A 19,283-nucleotide genomic window follows, 5' to 3' on the forward strand; every position below is an offset into this window, starting at 1 on the left:
ACTTTGCTTTCCCCAAAACATAACAATAAAAAGTTATCAAAAAGTCATACACACCAAACATTGGTACCAATATGAATTGCAACTTGTCTCACACAAATAAAGAACCCTGAGATATCTCCATCAACAATACAGTAAAAAAAAGTTATAGGTGTCAGTATACGGTGACCTCAGGAAAATCATTCATTTTCAAAAAATGATGTTTTAATTGTAAAAGCAGTAAAATTTTATTTAAAAAAACAAACAAAAAACAAAAACAGTATAAATATAGTATTGGTGTAATCGTACTGACCCACCAGACAAAGTGTGAATGCCATAAAAGCAAATGACCAAAAATGATGGTATAATTGTGTGTTATTTTACATGGACCCCCCCAAATGTAAATAAAATCTAATGAAAACATTACATGTACTCCAAAATGGTGACAAATTAAAGTACAATTTGTCACACAAAGCATTAGCCCTCACATAGCTTGATGTACCTTGACGAAGTCTGTAACACACATCAGGCGTTGTACTTTTCACACTGGTATGATATTATAAGATTATTATATATATGCTTCCTCTTCTACCTCTGGTTTATTATTTGTGAGTGCTAGTTTTCTATGCATATTTACTAACTATACCCAGGTGTGCACTTGCAGGATATTTTGCCTATACTACACATGTTACTTGGTATAATGACTTTGCTTTATACAACTCTTCCAATATATACCATGCTTGCATTCAGGAATCATCAGTACTCACCTTACTGGTCTTATCCACCCATTATTACATGTATGTTTATTATTTTTCTTTTATGTTTTAAAAAACATCAATAAATAATATTTTTTTATTGGAAGAGTGGGATTGCTTCTTTCTGCAATTTATCCTCACATAGCTATGTAACAGAAAAATAAAAAAGTTCGGTATTTTGGAAGACGAGGAGGGAAAATATGAAAAAAGTCACCAAGCATTAAAGTACAAACTACCCTGGGTCCTTAAGGGGGTTAATGGCTACATAAACTTTACTACGTCTGTAAATGTTTTTCCACATTCATATGACGAGCTTCCTACGGCTGACTGCTCATCTCTGCATTATTTGTAAACATCCTAAGATATCGTCTTGTACGTTATTTGAGGAGGACAAATCTTATCAGCTAGGATTTGACTAAGAAATATTTCACCGCACATTTATTTGAGTTGCTAAGAGGATGTTTGTATTCTATGGTGATGATTGTATTTTAGAGCCAGTTCATGCTTTTAACTCATCACACAATTTTCTTGTATACATAATCCCAACAATGAAATTGCTACAATGTATTGTTACTCTGGACGTACAATGAAGACTTTTAAATCTTTTTATTACAGAACATGAAAAGCACCGTCTATGCAAGAGCACAGATTATATGAATTTGCACTTCAAAGTAAAATGGTTTTATAATGAATACGTTCGAGAACTTCCTGCATTCAAGGATACCGTCCCCGAGTATTCTCTGTAAGTCTTATTTCTGCATTTCTAAATTAAATTAATACTGAAAATAGATAAAATGATAATGTAAGTTGTAAATTCCAGCTCATGTCTGAAAGTTATGCCATACAGTCACATGACATTGAAAGTATTTTTCTAAAGCTCAGACTAGATATTATACGGCTTTTTTTTGTTGGTTTTATGTGCAGTGTCTATTTCTATCAACAAGTCACTATTTCTGTTTATCACGAACCCATGAACCCATCTATGCCAGTTTTTCTGGAACAGAGCGGTGTAAATATGACACATCTCTGGTTCACAGCCCTTGTTTTTGTGCTAAGGATGTGCCACATTGTTTGTTCTGTGCTTGAAAGTGAGCTGTATGGGGTGGAGAGCAAGGTGGGCCGGGACAGGAACAACTCGACCCAACCAATTTATTATGACTCATGCCAATATACAGGTGAGAGTTACACCTGAAATTTACACCAGAAGATCGCTGACTATAGAGTAATTTTTGGAAGAGTGCCCCTGAATAATTCAGGCTCAGTTAGTGCCAGTGGGGGAATAGATTAGGACTAGAGATGAGCAAGTAGTATTCGATCGAGTAGGTATTCGATCGAATACTACGGTATTCGAAATACTCGTACTCGATCGAGTACCACTCGCTATTCGAATGGAAAAGTTTGATGCAGAACCAGCATTGATTGGCCGAATGCTATAGTCAGCCAATCAACGCTGGTTCTTCTCTTACCTTTAGAAGTCTTCTCCGTGCAGCTTCCCCGCGGCATCTTCTGGCTCTGAATTCACTCTGTCAGGCATCGGGCCTGGGCAGAGCCGACTGCCCATGCCCACTTGTAGTGCGGGCATGCGCAGTCAGATCTGCCCAGGCCCGATGCCTGGCAGAGTGAATGAAGACCGGAAGATGCCGCGGGGACACTGCACGGAGAAGACTTCTCGGAGGATCCAGCCCGACCCTCACTCGTGGACTTGGTAAGTATAATTTGATTGAACGTTGCCTACCCCTGAAACGAGCATTTTCCCTCCATAGACTATAATAGGGTTCGATATTCGATTCGAGTAGTTGAATATTGAGGGGCTACTCAAAACGAATATCGAATATCGATCATTTTACTGTTCGTTCATCTCTAATTAGGACTTGTGTGCAGAACACCACTCTTAATAAATTCCGCCCACTGTCTGTTTGGCTTATATTTTTAAGATCCGTTTTCTTTCAAAAAGTGATCTGCTAAAGAGTAACATCAGTCGCATTGTATTTTGAGATAGATAAATATATTAAGGTAAATATCTATTTTTTCTAATTTTGGCCCTTAGCTACAGATATCCTGAGATATCCTGCACAAGATGACCAGCTTTGAAAAAAATATTCAGCAGGATTTTTCTCAAAACTGATCAACTAGTGCCGGTCAAATGCAACTACACATCTTGTAGCCAAATTTGCCTGTATTGAACTGCACAGTGGAAAAGAGACTGCCTTCCATTCTCAAGCGATCAGCATATTTCATAGGGGATATTTATGGACATGTTGCAATTAATGTACCACAGAGGAAAAGAATGTCCTTGTCACCCTTGGCGACTTGTGAATGAGACTTAGCAATCTAATATATGAACAGAAGTGTGTGCGCTGCTTCATTTTCATGAGAGTGTTTGAGATACCCAAAGAACAGTGCTCGGCTATTTCTGGCACTCCCCCTGAAATAAATAGAGTGCGTGTGAGCTGCCCGACCACTGCTCAATTCAGAATGGGGACAAGACTCCCCCATTTTCTTGATTGCTGTTTGTCTGAGCAGTCAAGTTTTCCCTTATTCTATGAAATACATGTATAAGCAATACATTGCTAACATGAGAAAGATTCTGTAATGAAATAAAAACTTAAAATTGTCATAAAAATATAGTTTCAAATAACATTTTAATCTTTCATTTTCTATCCAGACCTGTATACCTGTGGGAAAAGGTCAGATAGCCTCTAGCCTTTCTAAAATATTAAGCGAATGCACAAATAGAAAGGCTTAATGTCAAGACTTTATAATTGTGCATTACTATTCACCTTAAACTGAATGTTCTCGATCTTCTTCAGGTGGTTTGAGCCTTTTGTTATTCAGTGGTTGGATGAAAATGAAGATGTATCAATGGAATTTCTTCATGGAGCCTTGGAAAGAGACAAAAAGGATGGAGTAAGTTTTTTCAAGTCAATTTCTTTAAGTTAAAAAACAACAACTTATAACTGGGGCCAATAAGAGAAATCAAAAGTCTTCTAATCCTACACTCCCCTAAAAGACCCCATAAACATATCCATCCTTCCTCTTTTTCAATTTTGATCTATTATTTTGATCTAGATTATTTTTTAATACTACATTATTTTCTAAAAGTGGGAATTTTAGATGGTTATTGAGCTACTGAAATGTATAATATAAGAAATATTTTCTCATCTCTTCCCCTTGTTCTTCTCAGTTCCAGGCCACATCAGAACATGCCTTGTTTTCTTGCTCAGTTGTTGACGTCTTCACACAATTAAATCAAAGCTTTGAGATCATCAAGAAACTGGAGTGCCCTAATCCGGAGGCACTTTCTCATTTAATGAGAAGATTTGCAAAGGTAAATTTCAGTGAGCTGCTGTTCTGTATGTGTTGTAATGAGTGCCTTAAATCATTTCCCCACCGAAAAAGGGACTTTTTGTCCATACTAGAATATACATTTTATTTAATTTTATTTCATTTCATTTTTTATTTTATTTTTACTGTGCTTACAGAATTTCTGCTTTGCCAACATCACTACAGCCTTCTTTAAAGAGGTTGTCCAGGATAAACTTTTATTTTAATATTAAGATGGGGAAAGTGGAAAAAAAAAACTTACTTACCTCTCCCTATTGCTTAGGATTTGTCTACTTAGTGCTGGTTTTACTAGCAGTACTTAGGTCAATTCTACATACATTACCACAGTGTCCACTTGATGCTAGTGTAGTGTTGCCTAAGTTCTGACATTGGTTCTTCTATCTGACTTTGCTTTTCTCCCCCTGAGTGCTGACATTACTGCTGCATTTTGGCACCATTTATACTCTTATCTACAATGCTAATGCTCATAAAATTTGCTCATTGCGAATTTTTGCTGTTAGCTCACCATAATTATTATCGACAGCTGCTGGACAGATCTACCTTTCTTGGAAATATTCAGGGTTTTCATTTCTAAAACAGCCCTGTTATACGAGTTTCTCTATCATGGGTAATAATATCCCTTTTTCAAGAGGGAGGTTAACGCTCTGAAGAGCCAAATGAGTTTAATAAGATTCACGAATAATAATAGTAAGAATAGTTCAGGATACATATATTCCCACTCTGTTAGCCCTTAGGCCTGCCCAGATATTACTTCACTTGTGTTGCTTCAGTGGATTTTCTCAGCAGGAACAACTCCCTGGAAATAATTTCTGTAATGTTGCCAACTGTGCTATATGGACTGCACCATCCCACACTATTCTCACTACTGGCTTTTAGAACTTAAGCAGTTTTTAGAACTTAAGATATTTTCAGCATGGCTTTCCAGATGGTATAAAAAGAGAGTCCCTGGATATAACAGATATACTACCCCATAGTATGTGTTAGTTATTCATGACATGTGTATCGATGCACAATGTTATTTCTTATAAAGTTTATTCTTTTATTACTATTGACCTTTATTTGTACACTATACACAGCATATGTAAAGGCTCTAACAAACAAACTCATTCAAACATATGATGGTCACACATAATATAATGAACCCCTTTCTGTCTGAGGTATTTTTCGATATTTTTTTTTTACTCCTGCCTTCCAAACCCCATAACTTTTTAAATTTTCGATTCACAGAGCCACATGAGGGGTTAATATTTGCGGAACAAATTGTTCTTCATGGTACCATGTATTATTCTGTATAATGTACTGGGAAGCTGGAAAAAACTCAGAAAGGAGTAGAACTGGAGAAAAAATGCATTTGTGTGACTTTCTTAAAGAGGACCTTTCATGTCCTCAGACACATGAGGTTTTATATACTGCTAGAAAGCCAACAGTGCGCTGAATTCAGTGCACTGTCGGCTTTCCTGTTATGTGTCACAGGGGAAGAGATATTGGTGCATTTACCGATAGCTCTTCACTGTCAGAAGGGAGTTCCCGACAGTCTAGCTGGAAATGCCCTTCCTGACTGTACTGTCCATAGCGCTATACTGTCAGAAGGGGTGTTCCTTACTGCCAGGGCCGGCGTCAGCGCACGGCATAGTCGGGCAAGTGCCGGGGCCCACAGAGCCTCTGGGGGCCCCCCGGCACTTGCCTGTCACAATTTCAGCTCATCGGCGTCCGTCTGCCGATGAGCTGGAATACATACGCGATGCAGCAGCTGTGAGATCAGCTCCTGCTTTAAAGCTCCGGCCCGGCTTGCGTGTGTAGGCGCGATAACGTCATCGCATCACGCCTACACACGCAAGCCGGGCCGGAGCTAAGCAGGAGCTGATCTCACAGCTCCTGCATCGCGTATGTGATTGGAGGGAGAGAGAGAGGAGCGTCGGGGGAACGAGGGAAGGTGAGTGATAGAAGGTGAGTGTAAGTGTTTGTTTTGTATTGCATATTAAGGTGAAACATAATGAAGGGGGCCCATGAAACTGGGGGGCAAATGAAGGGGAGGGGGGGGAACGGCATGACACTGGAGAACATGAAGGGGGTGGGGAGAGAACGGCATGAAACTGGGGACAAAGATGGAGGGGGCCCAAAGAAACTGGGGGGCAAATGAAGGGGAGGGGGGAACAGCATGACACTGGGGCAGATGGAGGGGGGGGGAGAACAGCATGACACTGGGGCAGATGGAGGGGGTGGGGAGAGAACGGCATGGAACTGGGGACAGAGATGGAGGGGGCCCAAAGAAACTTGGGGGCAAATGAAGGGGAGGGGGGAACAGCATGACACTGGGGCAGATGGAGGGGGGGAGAACAGCATGACACTGGGGCAGATGGAGGGGGTGGGGAGAGAACGGCATGGAACTGGGGACAGAGATGGAGGGGGCCCAATGAAACTGAAGGGGCAAATGAAGGGGAGGGGGGGAACGGCATGACACTGGGGCAGAGACGGGGGAAATGAAACTGTGGGCAGATGAAGGGGGAGAACGTGATGAAACTGGGGACAGAGATGGAGGGGGGACATGAAACTGGGGGCAGAGGAAGGGTGTATATGAAACTGGGGGAGAGATGGAGGGGGGGCATATAATTTACAGGTGACTGTAGGAGGATTATACTGTGTGGGAGCACATGATGAATGAGAATGGGTGGAATCAACATAAAAGTGGGTGGAGCTAAATTTGCAGCGGCGCGCAGAGCGCGCCGCACATTTTGCCCCTCTTTCTGCTCTTTAAAAGATTGGGAGGTATGGCGTTGGTGACGCCACACTCCTGCATGACGTCACTCGCTTCATCTGCAACGCACAGTGTCTCGACTCCCCCACCTCCTTTACAAGGGGGCCCACTGAGGCTCTGTCGCCCAAGGGCCCATAAAAACCTGGAGCCGGCCCTGCTTACTGCCCAGCCTGGAACCCCCTTCTGACAATGAAGAGATATCGGTAATTGCACTGATATGAATTCAGCACACAGTCGTCTTTCTAGTGGTATGTAAAACCGCATGTGCCCGAAGACATGAAAGGTCCTCTTTAAAGGCTTCATTTTTACATCATTCACTGTGTATCCAAAATTACCTGTTAGCTGTATTCTATGTTTTAGTACGATTTCAGGATACCAAATTTATATAGTTTGATTTACATTTTAACCCCTTAAAAAAATCCCGAACTTTGCAAAACATTTGTTTTCTTAAATTTGGCATATATAGACACCCTTAACTTTTTATATTTTGGTGTACAGATATGCATAGGCCTTCTTTTTTTGCAGGGCCAGGTAAACATTTTGGGGAATTTTTATTAATTTGATCACTTTTTACTCAAAGCATTCGGGCAATTTAAATTAGTTTCAGCCAATATGCTAATTAGACTGTCAGGTGGGCTGTCCTTGTCCCTGCTTCATTCCAGGGCTACCCACCTGACAGTAAAGAGGCTAACTGGTATACTGGGTGTTGAAAATAACAGCCCTTTTGGTTGGCTAGAGAAATAATTCTAGCTGTGCCAGAGGCAGTGTCATCTATTAAACATTGCAAAGAGTTAGAGGTGGTGAAAAGTCCTCTTTAAGGCTATCATTGCAATTCCTGCTTAAAGGGGTTTTCCGGGTAGATTTTTATTTTTTTTTTATAAAGGTCTGAGAGTGCTAGTAATGGATTAAGAAGTATACCCATATACCTTTGGCAGGGTTTGGAGTGATTTCTATGTGTCTCTGGTTGCTGCTGCATCTTCTGTATATGTTTACATGCTGTACAGCTTCCTGTGTAGCTGCTGCAGTAACTCCCTTTTACCCAGCCCTGCTCCTCTCTCACTCCTGCACTCACCCTCCCTGTCTCTCATTAGAATAGTGACCCCACCCATTACTAGTTCTTCCCACCCTCCCATCTCCCTGGCTAAGCTATTCTTCCCTCTACCAGAAGAGAAGAAGAGGGGGAGGTGCCGTTCCCTGGGCACAGGAAGGCTGGTAAGTATTGCAAGGGATGGGGGGGGGGGGGAGGTGATGGTGATGCTCCGTTTTGTAAGCGGTGAAACGGAACGTCACCAGTTATCAGAAAGTGTTCCTGGAGTGGTAACTGCTCCAGGGATATGGGCAATTATAGATTTTTTTGATTGGAGTAAATTAGAAATTAGGTGGGGGGGGAGGGAGTTTAGTTTAGGTGTAAGTATTAGTTTATCCTGGACAACCCCTTTAAAGTCTGACATTTTTGTACAGCATATTGAATTAATATGTCATTAAAATTACAGTTGGGACAAACTGTTCAATTCTGTGAAACCAATGATTTAAAATGTGTTAGGGGGCGTTCACACTACCGTCGGTGCCCGACATGTAGGTTTTTGTTGTCCGCTTGAAAAGTCGGACATCTTTGGGAACGGACAGTTAAGGACAGATACAGACTGTAGAAGAACGCACCCGATCTCCATTTAAATCTATGCAAAATGTCACGGACACAGCTAGTGTCCGCTGCTAATGTCCGCGCAAGATTTTGAACAGACATTAGCAGTGGACACTAGCTGTCGGACACCGACGGTAGTGTGAACGCTCCCTTATGTCGCACAGTTCTCTGATATAACTGCTCCAGTATTAGCATATTTGATGCTCATATGTTGTGCATTGCATTTTTCTGATTTCATTGTACTGTATGCTGTTCAGTTAGCTATTTCAATGTGTATTATTTTTGTTTTCATGCCAATGTAGGCTGGAAGCTGTGTGAGTTTAGTGAGTGGTTAGGAAATAATAGTGCACAATGTACATGCTGTTATTTTATTGCAATTATATATGCTTTCATTTTAGACCATCAACAAAGTGCTTCTTCAGTACGCTGCAATTATATCCAATGATTTCAGCTTGCACTGCGGAAAGGAAAATGTGGTAAGTAGAAAATGCTGGATATTGTTGTGTTATTTACAAAGCTAAAAAGCCTTATGATCAGCGATTAAATGCAAATGCGGAACCTCCTGGTGAGTCCTGACTTCATATTTGGGGATGCTTTGGGTTAACATGACCATATACAGATAAGTGTTATTGCTATGTCAAGCAGGGCGCCGTTAGACTTGCAGATCTATTTATTCACTATACAATGTAGAAAAATTTGTATTTGATGGTAATTCTCAGTTAATCAAAGATGCCTTCTCATAAAGTAGTAAGCCAATATATCCATAGTGCTGCATGGAATGACTAGACAGCCTTTGGTCCTTCGTTGGTGACTCACTACTACATTGCTTGCATAAGGAGATGTTTTATTCATATGAATAAGGCTTAAAAACTCCTCCCCCCCCCCCAATTATTCTTGCTAGCTCCAGTTCCTTCACTGTGTATTGCCGCAGCTGGATTAAAGTTCTAAAACATAATACACACCCAAGATATTGTATTTTATTTTTTTTATTATTTATTTATTTTTTTTAAAGGAAGGCAAAACTTATGGCTTCTCTTCTGCAGTATGCAATCTGATGTTCTGCAGTGCCTGGTACAGCAGATATAGAGCTCTTTTTTAAAATGTATTTTATTTTATGCTTGCTTGTATAGTGCCATCATATTCTGCAGTGCTTTACAGGAATTGCCAATCACTTTCCCATATAGGGCTCACAATTTACAGTCCCTATCAGTATGTCTTTGGTGTGTGACAAGAAACTGGAGTACCCGGAGGAAACCCACGCAAACACGGAGAGAACATACAAACTCCTTGCAGATGTTGTCCTTGGCAGGTTTCGAACACAAGACTCCTGCACTGCAAGGCTGCAGTGCTAACCACTGAGCCACCGTGCCCCTTTAATGCAACATTTTCACAAGTTTTTAATGAAGAGGAAGGGGTTTTTTAAATAGTCACAAAATTTTCAGCAAATGTCACACAAATCTATAGTACTAATAAATATAAGAAACTTTGTAATATATCATATAAGAGAAAAATTATTCTTCACATATCAGGCTCTAATCCTAATCACTCTACAGTATGCTAAATCCATCTGGCTCTCACAAAATACACTGAAGTGTCATCTTACAATAGGCTATGGGCGAGTTCACAGCTGCACCCGGTCTCCGCTTTGTGGGTTTTCGTCTTCTGCCCGATAAACTGGACAGGGTATGGAAACCCGGCAGTCAGTGTCCGCCCATGAGCATCTTCTGGTCTCCACAGCGAAACAGTTTTTTCTTAGCCGGACACAAAGTCCTGCATGTCCGACTTTTTGTCTGGTTAAGAAAAAAAAAGTTTCACCGCGGAGAGGCAAAAGAAGCTCACGGGTGGTCACTTTGTAAACCCATTCAAGTGAATGGATTTGAAAACTGACTGTTGGTTTCCGTCTCTTGTCCAGTTTCTTGGGCAGAAGACTAAAACCTGCAAAGCGGAGAGCGGGCGCAGATGTGAACCCGCCCTGACTGAAATATCAAATTACAACTCACAACATATATCTATACAGGTAAGGGAGAGAGCCAAGTGAGAGAGGAGAAACACAGATACAGAGGCTGCTGCTAATTAGTAAGATTTCTATCTCAGCCCAACTGCTTTATTTACATATACAGTATACTAGAAGTGCTGCGATTTTCCTATTCACTGCAATACTGTAGTATTGCAGTGAATAGTATGAACGATCAGACCCCCTAGGTTTCAAGGTACCTAAGGGGTCTGATCATAAATGTAACAGAAGAAAAAAAAAGTTTTTAAAAGTATTAAAAAAAATAAAAAAAATATAAAAGTTCAAATCACCCCCCTTTCCCTAGATTAGCTATAAAAGTAATGAAAGAACATTAAACATAAACATATTAGGTATCCCTGCGCTCCAAAATGCCTGAACTATTAGAATATTAAAACATTTATCTCGTACTGCGAACGGCGTAGCGGCAAAAAAAATAAAAACAGCCAAAAAGCGTTTTTTTTCAACACTTTGCCTCCTATAAAAAATTGAATAAAAAGTGATCAAACCATCAGATCTTTCCCCAAATGGTATCAATAGAAACGTCATCTTGTCCCACATAAAAAGACACCACAACCAGCTCCATACATGGAAATATGAAAAAGTTACAGGTGTTAGAACATGATGACACAAATTTTTTTTTCTATTTTGCAAAGTTTATCATTTTTTTAAAAGTATCAAAACATTTCAAATACTATATAAATTTGGTATCACCGCGTTCGTACTGACACGTAGAACACAGGTAACATGTCATTTGTACCAAACAGTGAACGCTGTAAAAATTAAACCCATAAGAAAATGGTGCAAATGCATTTTTTCTCCAATTGCACCTCATTCAGAATTTTTTTCCAGCTTCCCAGTACATTGCACAGCATATTGAATGGTGCCATTACAAAGTACAATTTGTCCTGCAAACAATAAGCCATCATGTGACTCTGTGAACTGAAAAATGAAAAAGTTATGGCTCTTGAAATGTGAGGAGGGAAAAACGAAAATGCGAAACCAAAAAATGGCCTAGTCCTTAAGGGGTTAATAAATACAAGTAATGCACCTAGGACCTCACACTTAATTTTATTGACCTCCTTCTAATGAGCCACTGGTGAAACATTTGGCTTCTGATAATAGGATGAGCGTGGCTAATGTGTCAATGAAAACTTAAGGGAATATCTTAAGTAAGCCTGCCTGGAATGACATCTGTCTGAAATTCAGCTGCAGGTAAATTGCTCCTCTTCAATCACCATAATGATGCCATGTGGTGCTTTATTCATATATTTTATTAAAAATATTTTATTTTGCTTACAACAGCTAAATGTATAGCCATAAGGGCACAATTTTAGATATCATTGACAGCATCAATGCAAAGTATTTTGCAGTAAGGGAGCTCTTAAGTGCAACAAAATTGCCAGTGTGTGGTGTCTCATGAATTGCAAAGATCTATGAGCAAGTGCACATTACAACACTTGTCACTTAACCTACCCCTGGGACTTCTATTTGTTCATTAGTATGATTGATTATACAAGTTTCCCAGATAGCTAATGTTTATTAGAGCTCCGGAGGGAATTAAACTTGCCATAGTGATAGAATGAAATGAAATCCAGTGATGGCAAGTCATTGTATTGCACATATATGTGTTTCAGCCTCTCCTGCCATGTACGTTGGTTGGAGTTTTGTCCACAGTTTAACAAATTCCCCACTCCATTAATGTATGTTTGGACTTGGACTTGTACATACTGGATATTAGGTAATGAATATAGATCAATGTATTATTACTTAGAACTTTTAAAAGTAATTGTGTGTCTAGAAAATGTCCTATTAGATAAATCAAGCTTTTATGTTAAACATATTTTTTAAGAATTGCTAATATTAGTAATATTAGTAAATTGTGTGAATTTCACTCTGGTCTAGACTGACTCTTGCTAGTTCTGTTCGGGGTTTTCTTTGCAGCAGTCACCTCTTGTAAATCACATACAAGATACAGGATTACAATAGAAGATAACACCACAAAACACCATTCATTGCATCTACTGATAACAATAGATGGTATCACAGCTTATTTACTCTCCTCCCTGCACATGGATGTCTAGAAAACTCTCCCTGAACAACAGAGTTAGCTCTAGTCTATTGCTGCCTATTGCCATGTCTATGTTGTAAAGCATATCATTAAATACTGTTACAAAATGTCAGCCCTCATAATCAGAGAATAGAAAGAAAAATTCTACAGACAGAAAATTAAGGATCTGGTTTTAATAATAATAATAATAATAATAATAATAATAATAATAATAATAATAATAATAATAATAATAATAATAATAATACAGTACATTCCCTTTAAGGAAATTCTGTTCTATTCCAAACCTGTTTTTGCATTTTTTTTGTGATTTTGTTTCCCGTCACTGTTCTGGCCAAATATTTATTGAAATGATTTTATTCTCTCTGCAAAGCACAAACATATAACACTGGAGTGTAATAGAATGTCACCAGTTGTACTTTATAAGCTAGGCTTTAATCTTCCACCATGTAACGCTCTGTCTTTTTAATGTGTAACCTTGTATATGCTGAGGAAATGCTTAAATTACTTTTAGAAGCTGTGACTACAGAATGATTCTGACAAGCTCAAGATATTCTCAGAATTTATCTGGACTCTAATGGAGCACTGAACCAGGAACGGGCGCGTTTTGGGATATTGTAAGGGGTTCATTAGACAAGGTTCATCTCAAAGTACTAATCCGAGCATCTGAAGGACATACAAATAGGTTCAGCATAAGAACAGCAGTTATATGGAAGGATATTTGAGGTTATACTTTAATTCTATATACATATATATATATATATATATATATATATATATATATATATATATATATATATACAGAGAGAGAGAGAGAGAGAGATTCTGTATATAAATCCAGTCCTGCTTTTAGTTAACAAATTGTATATCTTTTGTATCCAGTGCACAATAAAGCTTAGATGGCAGGCTGATACATCTAACTTGCGCTGGTAAACTGAAATAAACTATCAGGAATGAGGATATAGACAGAGATTTGTTCTACTATTTAGTATCTCAATAGGTCCCATTGATATATAATCAGGACCATCATGTTTCCCTTTTTTATTATAGTAATGCTAATTCTGTAGAATATTGGAACTGCAATATGTTAGAGACATTAAGAAATGGAGGACGGTACTAATGTGAAGACAGACTAAACTGAAAACAATGGGACCCACTGCTAGCTTGATTGCTTGACTAGGCCTTGAAGGGTATGTTCACACAGCAGAAACCTTTTCTGCCGTGTGAGTTTTCCACGTGGCTAGCCACAATGGGATGCCGATGCACTGTATTGGCATCCCGTTGTGGCATCCAGCTCCTCATTAGGCCCAAATGAATGGACCTAAGCAGGAGGGTGTCTCAAGCCGTGGACGCCCTGGCTGACTCCGCGGGAAGATAGGGCATGTTGCTTCTTTTTACCGCTAGCTGAAAAAAATCGCTAGTGGGAAAAAAAAGTGAGTGACTCCCATTGAAATGAATGGGAGACATTCTTGCAGGCGGATTCCGCCTCAAAATCTGCCTGCAAAAAAACTCCATGTGAACATACCCTAAAGTTTGTAGCTCATGGATGTGAAGAAAAATATTTTATGCGGCAACAATCAATAAAATAATAGGGAATTGAAAGTATATTATACAATTGCAGAACTTCTCATTATGCAGCAATTAGACTTTACTTACAAAAACTGGTAAGCCAATTTAATAAAACATAGGAGAGAAAAACCACCAAGCTTTTCATATGATACTTCAAGCCCAATGTTGTCCTATACATGATCTCTAGTATGTATGACATGCTTGTTTAATGCCATTATAGTTCAGTATATAAGACTAGGTAAAAGCTTTGGAGAGGTATGGAAAAAATTACTGCAAAGTAAGAATGCTTTCAAAAATGGAATGGAAGTGTTCATAGTTTATTTTCATCAATTAAAATGCAAAGGGATGAATGAAAAATAAACTAAATCGAATCAATATTTGGTATGCCCACTCTTTGGATGAGAAAACCTGGAAGTGCTGATATGAACCCCACAAAGTCAGAGCAGTGTCAGGCCTGTTTACTTGTAGAGCAAGTTTCCATTTTTATTGGTATCAATTTTTGGAATGTATAAGTTTTTGATTGCTTTGTATTGCTATTTTACAGGGGACCAAAATATATGGCGTTTGTTTATATTATTTGTTTACGTAATACATTTTTAACATTCTAAAGTGGGTTTATTAACTTTCTTTTAATTATGTATTTTTTAAAACTTTTTTTTAACTTTTTCTTCATTTTCATGTCCTAAATGAGGATTGGAGATGGGGATCTCCTGATCCTCAGTGCAATGTACTGCATTACTGCAATGTACACAATATTCCTATGTACAATAGGGAAAGGCAGCCAGTAGGCCTTTGATTAGGCCTTTGTTTGGCCTCCTGGCTGCTATGGCAAAATCTTGGAGTCCACAATCTCATCGCGCGGGATCCTAGGGATGCAAGGGGTTCATCTGAGTTAAACTGATGGAGTAGGAGTATTTTCTGACTCTGGTTGCTAGTCCCGGGTCTTGGCTCTGTAATACAAAACCTGGAAATCATGCTGCATGCATAGCTCTTGTGCAAGCTTCATGAAAGTGCTGTACTATAATGGTGTAGAGCATTAAATATAGGCTTAGCACAACATAATAGTATGGCACAGAGTGACAAGGGGTTAAGTCACCCTACATCATAATCCCAATCTGGGAATCAAATGAAGTTCCCTTGTGAAGGCTTCTTCATGGCATTGCATGTGTGGTCTCCAGACCAACCCTGGCTATCATTACATCTGAGACAAAATTGGGACTCATTGCTAAAGGGTTAGACCTCCATTCAAGATCCATTACCCTCTTGCTGTGCATCATAGTAGCCTTTAGGGGGCAGTGGAGTGAGGTTAATGGAACACCTGTTGTTGGACGCCTGACTCGTAGCCAATGTCATGCAAACACTCTCTGATTGGATCATTATGTGTTAGGGTAAGTTCACACAGGGTTTTTTGGAGCGGATTTTGAGGCAGGAAGCCGCCTCAGAATCCGGGGCAAAAAATGTCTTCCACTAGCCACCACTGTTGCGGCATTCCGCAAGTCATGGCATTCCACTCCGGATTAGGCCCAAATTAACAGGCCTAGTCAGGAGGGAGTGTCACACCATGGACGCCTGCAGCTGATTCAGCCGTGGAATCTGTGGCAAGAAAGGGCAGCTTGCTTCTTTTTTCCACGAGTGAGAAGAAACCGCTCATGGGAAAAGGAGGTGAATGGCTCTCATTGAAGTCAAAGGGAGGCAGTTTTTTGAGCTGGATTCTGAGCTGGATTCCGCATCAAAATCCAGTCCAAAAAATGCCGTGGGAACTTACCCTTAAACTTCAGATTATAAATTCATGCAGAACTTTTAATCACTTGCAGATCTGAGTGACACCTGCTACTTCCCCGATTTGAATAACCTTGCAATTTGGCCTTCTATGTAATCCATAGGAAGTGTAAAAGCTCAATGTATTTCATGTTATCCAAAGACTAAATCCTTCAGAAAATAATTATTCACACACATAACTGAAAATCTAATTCAATAAACTATAAGTCATAGCCTATACCATAACCCATTTACTGCCCTAATCACATATATATGGTATGTGTGTTTTTGCTAAACACCTGAAGGGAGTCTGTCACCAGGAAACTTAATACCAAAACAGCCACAGTGCATTCTAGGGGACATTATGCTGAGCACTATCATACTTATAGATAGTCCATGAGATACGCAATGGCTTTGAAAAAGCAGTTTTTATGAGGCTGAAGTGCAGTGGGGGACAATATTAACAATATGTTAACATCAGGCTTAAGGTTGTCTTCAACGGGCTATAAATGTAACTACATGTAACTAGTATAGTTATATTTCTACTTTCACGGAATTACTAAAGGTTCTTTGAAGACAAGCATAGGGCCAATGTGGCTATCTGCAAAAATTTTGACATCTCTTGTCTATAGTGTTTATGTCATCTGTCATCTCTGTCCTACTTACTGAAGTCCACATAGATGTATGTGCCCCAAAAAATCTATGCCACTTTATCCCATATATGAAGGTTCTATGGTGATTGATAATCTCTAAACCCCCTATAACTTTGCCAAAGTTGCCACATCGAGTCAAATGGACGTTTGCTTTGCCCTTTGTTAATGCTTTATTTATACATTGAGTAAGATATAAACCTACAACTAATGGATAGTAGTTAGTAGCAGGCTTTAGGTTTGCTGTTACTACAGTCACTATAGACTTTAATAACACTTTCTAAGGCAGATAAGCTCAGCGACACATTCCTTTAATTTACATACACCTACTGTAGGTCCGCAAAGTGATAATGTGATGAAGCCAGCTTATCAAATTTATTTGCGTTAGGGTGTGAAGGAAATGTATTTAGCAGCACAATATGTTCACTGAGCAGGATCCATTTTAAGAACATAAAATATATGTTTCATAAAATATTAAGGTAACCCATTAGACTGCCCCTTAAAGAGGCCAGGGAGCAAGCTTTCAGGAAAGTAAATAACATATCATTTTATCCATAGCCTATGGATACTGATTTACATTATATATTATTTCTGTTCCTTACCACACAGTCACTTTAAATTTAAAAGTCGCTTTGAGTCACCATTTGTTTAGAATCTTCTAGTAAATCATATTATCACAAATAAGAAGTATATTAGTTGCAGGTATAGGGACTGGCTTATACATACTATATACAGTAAGTAATGGGGTTTGTGGGGCCCAAAGCACTGTTTTTAAACTAATCATCCATCAGTATTTGGTTGGTGGGGGTCTGAGGCCCAGATGTAGATGCCTTCACACATTGGGTACTGTAAGGATGGTTGAAGCTGGAAGCAGCTCTGCTCCGATTCTAGCAGTAGAAGCAAAGCCGCAAACCCATCCACTGTATAGTAGTTTCAGTGTCACTGTGTTATTTTAGCTCTCATACTACTATTTGAATGGGAGCAGAGCTGTTTCCAGGTTCATCCATCTCTATATAGCTTCTAGGGCCTGGAGGCAGTTACATCAGCTGATCGATGTGAGGTCCACCACACCCCACTGATCAGATATTGATAACCTGTCCTGTGTGTCCTACCTTGCCTGTTTACAGAGCTTTGTGTTACAATGTCTGTAATATCTCTATGATACTGTAACATAATAATATTCTTCAATTTTGTATTGTAGCCATGTATTCTTATGAACAACATCCAGCAACTAAGAGTTCAACTGGAAAAGATGTTTGAGAACATGGGAGGGAAAGAGGTAAGACTGTGCTTGTGTCTTTACTGTTTGTTTTACTGAAACACATTTAGAGATCATTAGATAAATCCTATTCCTTATTCTGTTTATATCAATACTCTGAAAAGTTTGTTACTTGGAGGAACATTACTGGATAAGTCCTAATAGCTGGATTCTAAGCAGCTGCACTGTGATTTACCTCAATGCAATCCATACACCTCAGGCTAATGATCTTTAAATGAATGAAATTTCATGTTGTGTGTTGTAGTCACGATGCAGAATCTCCTGCTGTTTCTGGATTAAGCAGGCTCAGGCAACCTGTAGCTTACCTGCTATAGTAAAACTAGGATGCCCCCAAGTCACCAGTTGTAATGGAGGGGCATCTAGCTTCACCATAAGGGGAAAGCGGCAGGTTACCTATCTCCTAAATATTGCGTTTTCTTTATCTGTGTTGATAGTTTTGTGGTTTGTGCTTTGTCTGTAATGTGTCATGTCTTTGTCCAATACCTTTAACCTGCCATCATCTGAGCAGAAGAAAGAAGGAGCAATAGCCTTTTACAAGGTTTGTCAAGGCGAGCATGCATTGATATCTCAAACTATAAGTTACAGGCTGTAATCCAGTGCCGGTCTGACAGGCTATCGTGTCTGTGCCAGCCTAAGAATGAACTGCTAAGGAGTGATTCTGGTCAATATTATAGATATAGAACAATGGAGCACACAGAAAATAATTCAGATATTGACATCTATTATTTTATTGATAATTGCAAAGATAAAGTGGCTAATACAAGAAAACAGCGCTCATGAAATGCTTGTAATATGCAATGATTAATTGGGATGCCAGATGGTTGAGTATATCGCAATTCTGCATCTTTATGCTCATATATTATATATCATATTATGTGCTTCAATAAATTGATTCATTAAATATTTTATGTCCACATTTCCAGTATATTGTAAAGTAGCCCAACAAATATTGCTACATTATAATTATTTTCTGTGCTGTTTCTATATGTTAACAATTGAATGTTTAAGTAAGATGGAATTTATTCCAAAGCTATTGAATGTGTAGGCTGAGCCTTGTCACTATATCTATATATACACTGGCCATGCATGCCTAAGAATGGTACATGATATTACCGATCCATCTTTAGCTAAATGGTAATAAACCTTTAGCATGTATTAATTCTAAATCACACATTGTGATTTAGCACTAGGCTGCCAAATATTCTGGAATTCATAGCAGAATATCAGATTGGGCTGAAGTATCTTTTATTTGATTAGTGATATAAAACTGCTTATGATAGCATTTTATCTAAGTCTGAACTTCACCTCAATAACTGGATAAAATCAGATACTGTTTGCCCTCCCCAGGCTCATGTTTGCATGATGTAAGAAAAGAAGGAATATCTGCTTTCTGCTTGGATTGCACTCTCCTGACACAATGTGATCAGCCACTGTTCTGTCTGACCACCGCGTGCAGTGTTTTCCTTCTGACT

The 19,283-nt window shown here is 39.1% G+C and overlaps 1 protein-coding gene across 1 annotated transcript in view; it reads left to right on the top strand.

Moving 5' to 3' along the window:
- UNC13C (unc-13 homolog C) overlaps positions 1-19,283 on the top strand; it is a 482,392-nt gene that overhangs the window by 372,724 nt on the left and 90,385 nt on the right. Inside the window, exons 21-25 of the mRNA XM_075273478.1 lie at positions 1,347-1,473; positions 3,542-3,638; positions 3,916-4,059; positions 8,872-8,949; positions 17,734-17,811. Of these exons, the coding sequence (XP_075129579.1) occupies positions 1,347-1,473; positions 3,542-3,638; positions 3,916-4,059; positions 8,872-8,949; positions 17,734-17,811 (524 nt within the window). The remainder of the gene's footprint in view (positions 1-1,346; positions 1,474-3,541; positions 3,639-3,915; positions 4,060-8,871; positions 8,950-17,733; positions 17,812-19,283) is intronic.

Source organism: Leptodactylus fuscus, chromosome 5, assembly GCF_031893055.1.
Source record: "Leptodactylus fuscus isolate aLepFus1 chromosome 5, aLepFus1.hap2, whole genome shotgun sequence".
Lineage (NCBI taxonomy): Eukaryota > Metazoa > Chordata > Amphibia > Anura > Leptodactylidae > Leptodactylus > Leptodactylus fuscus.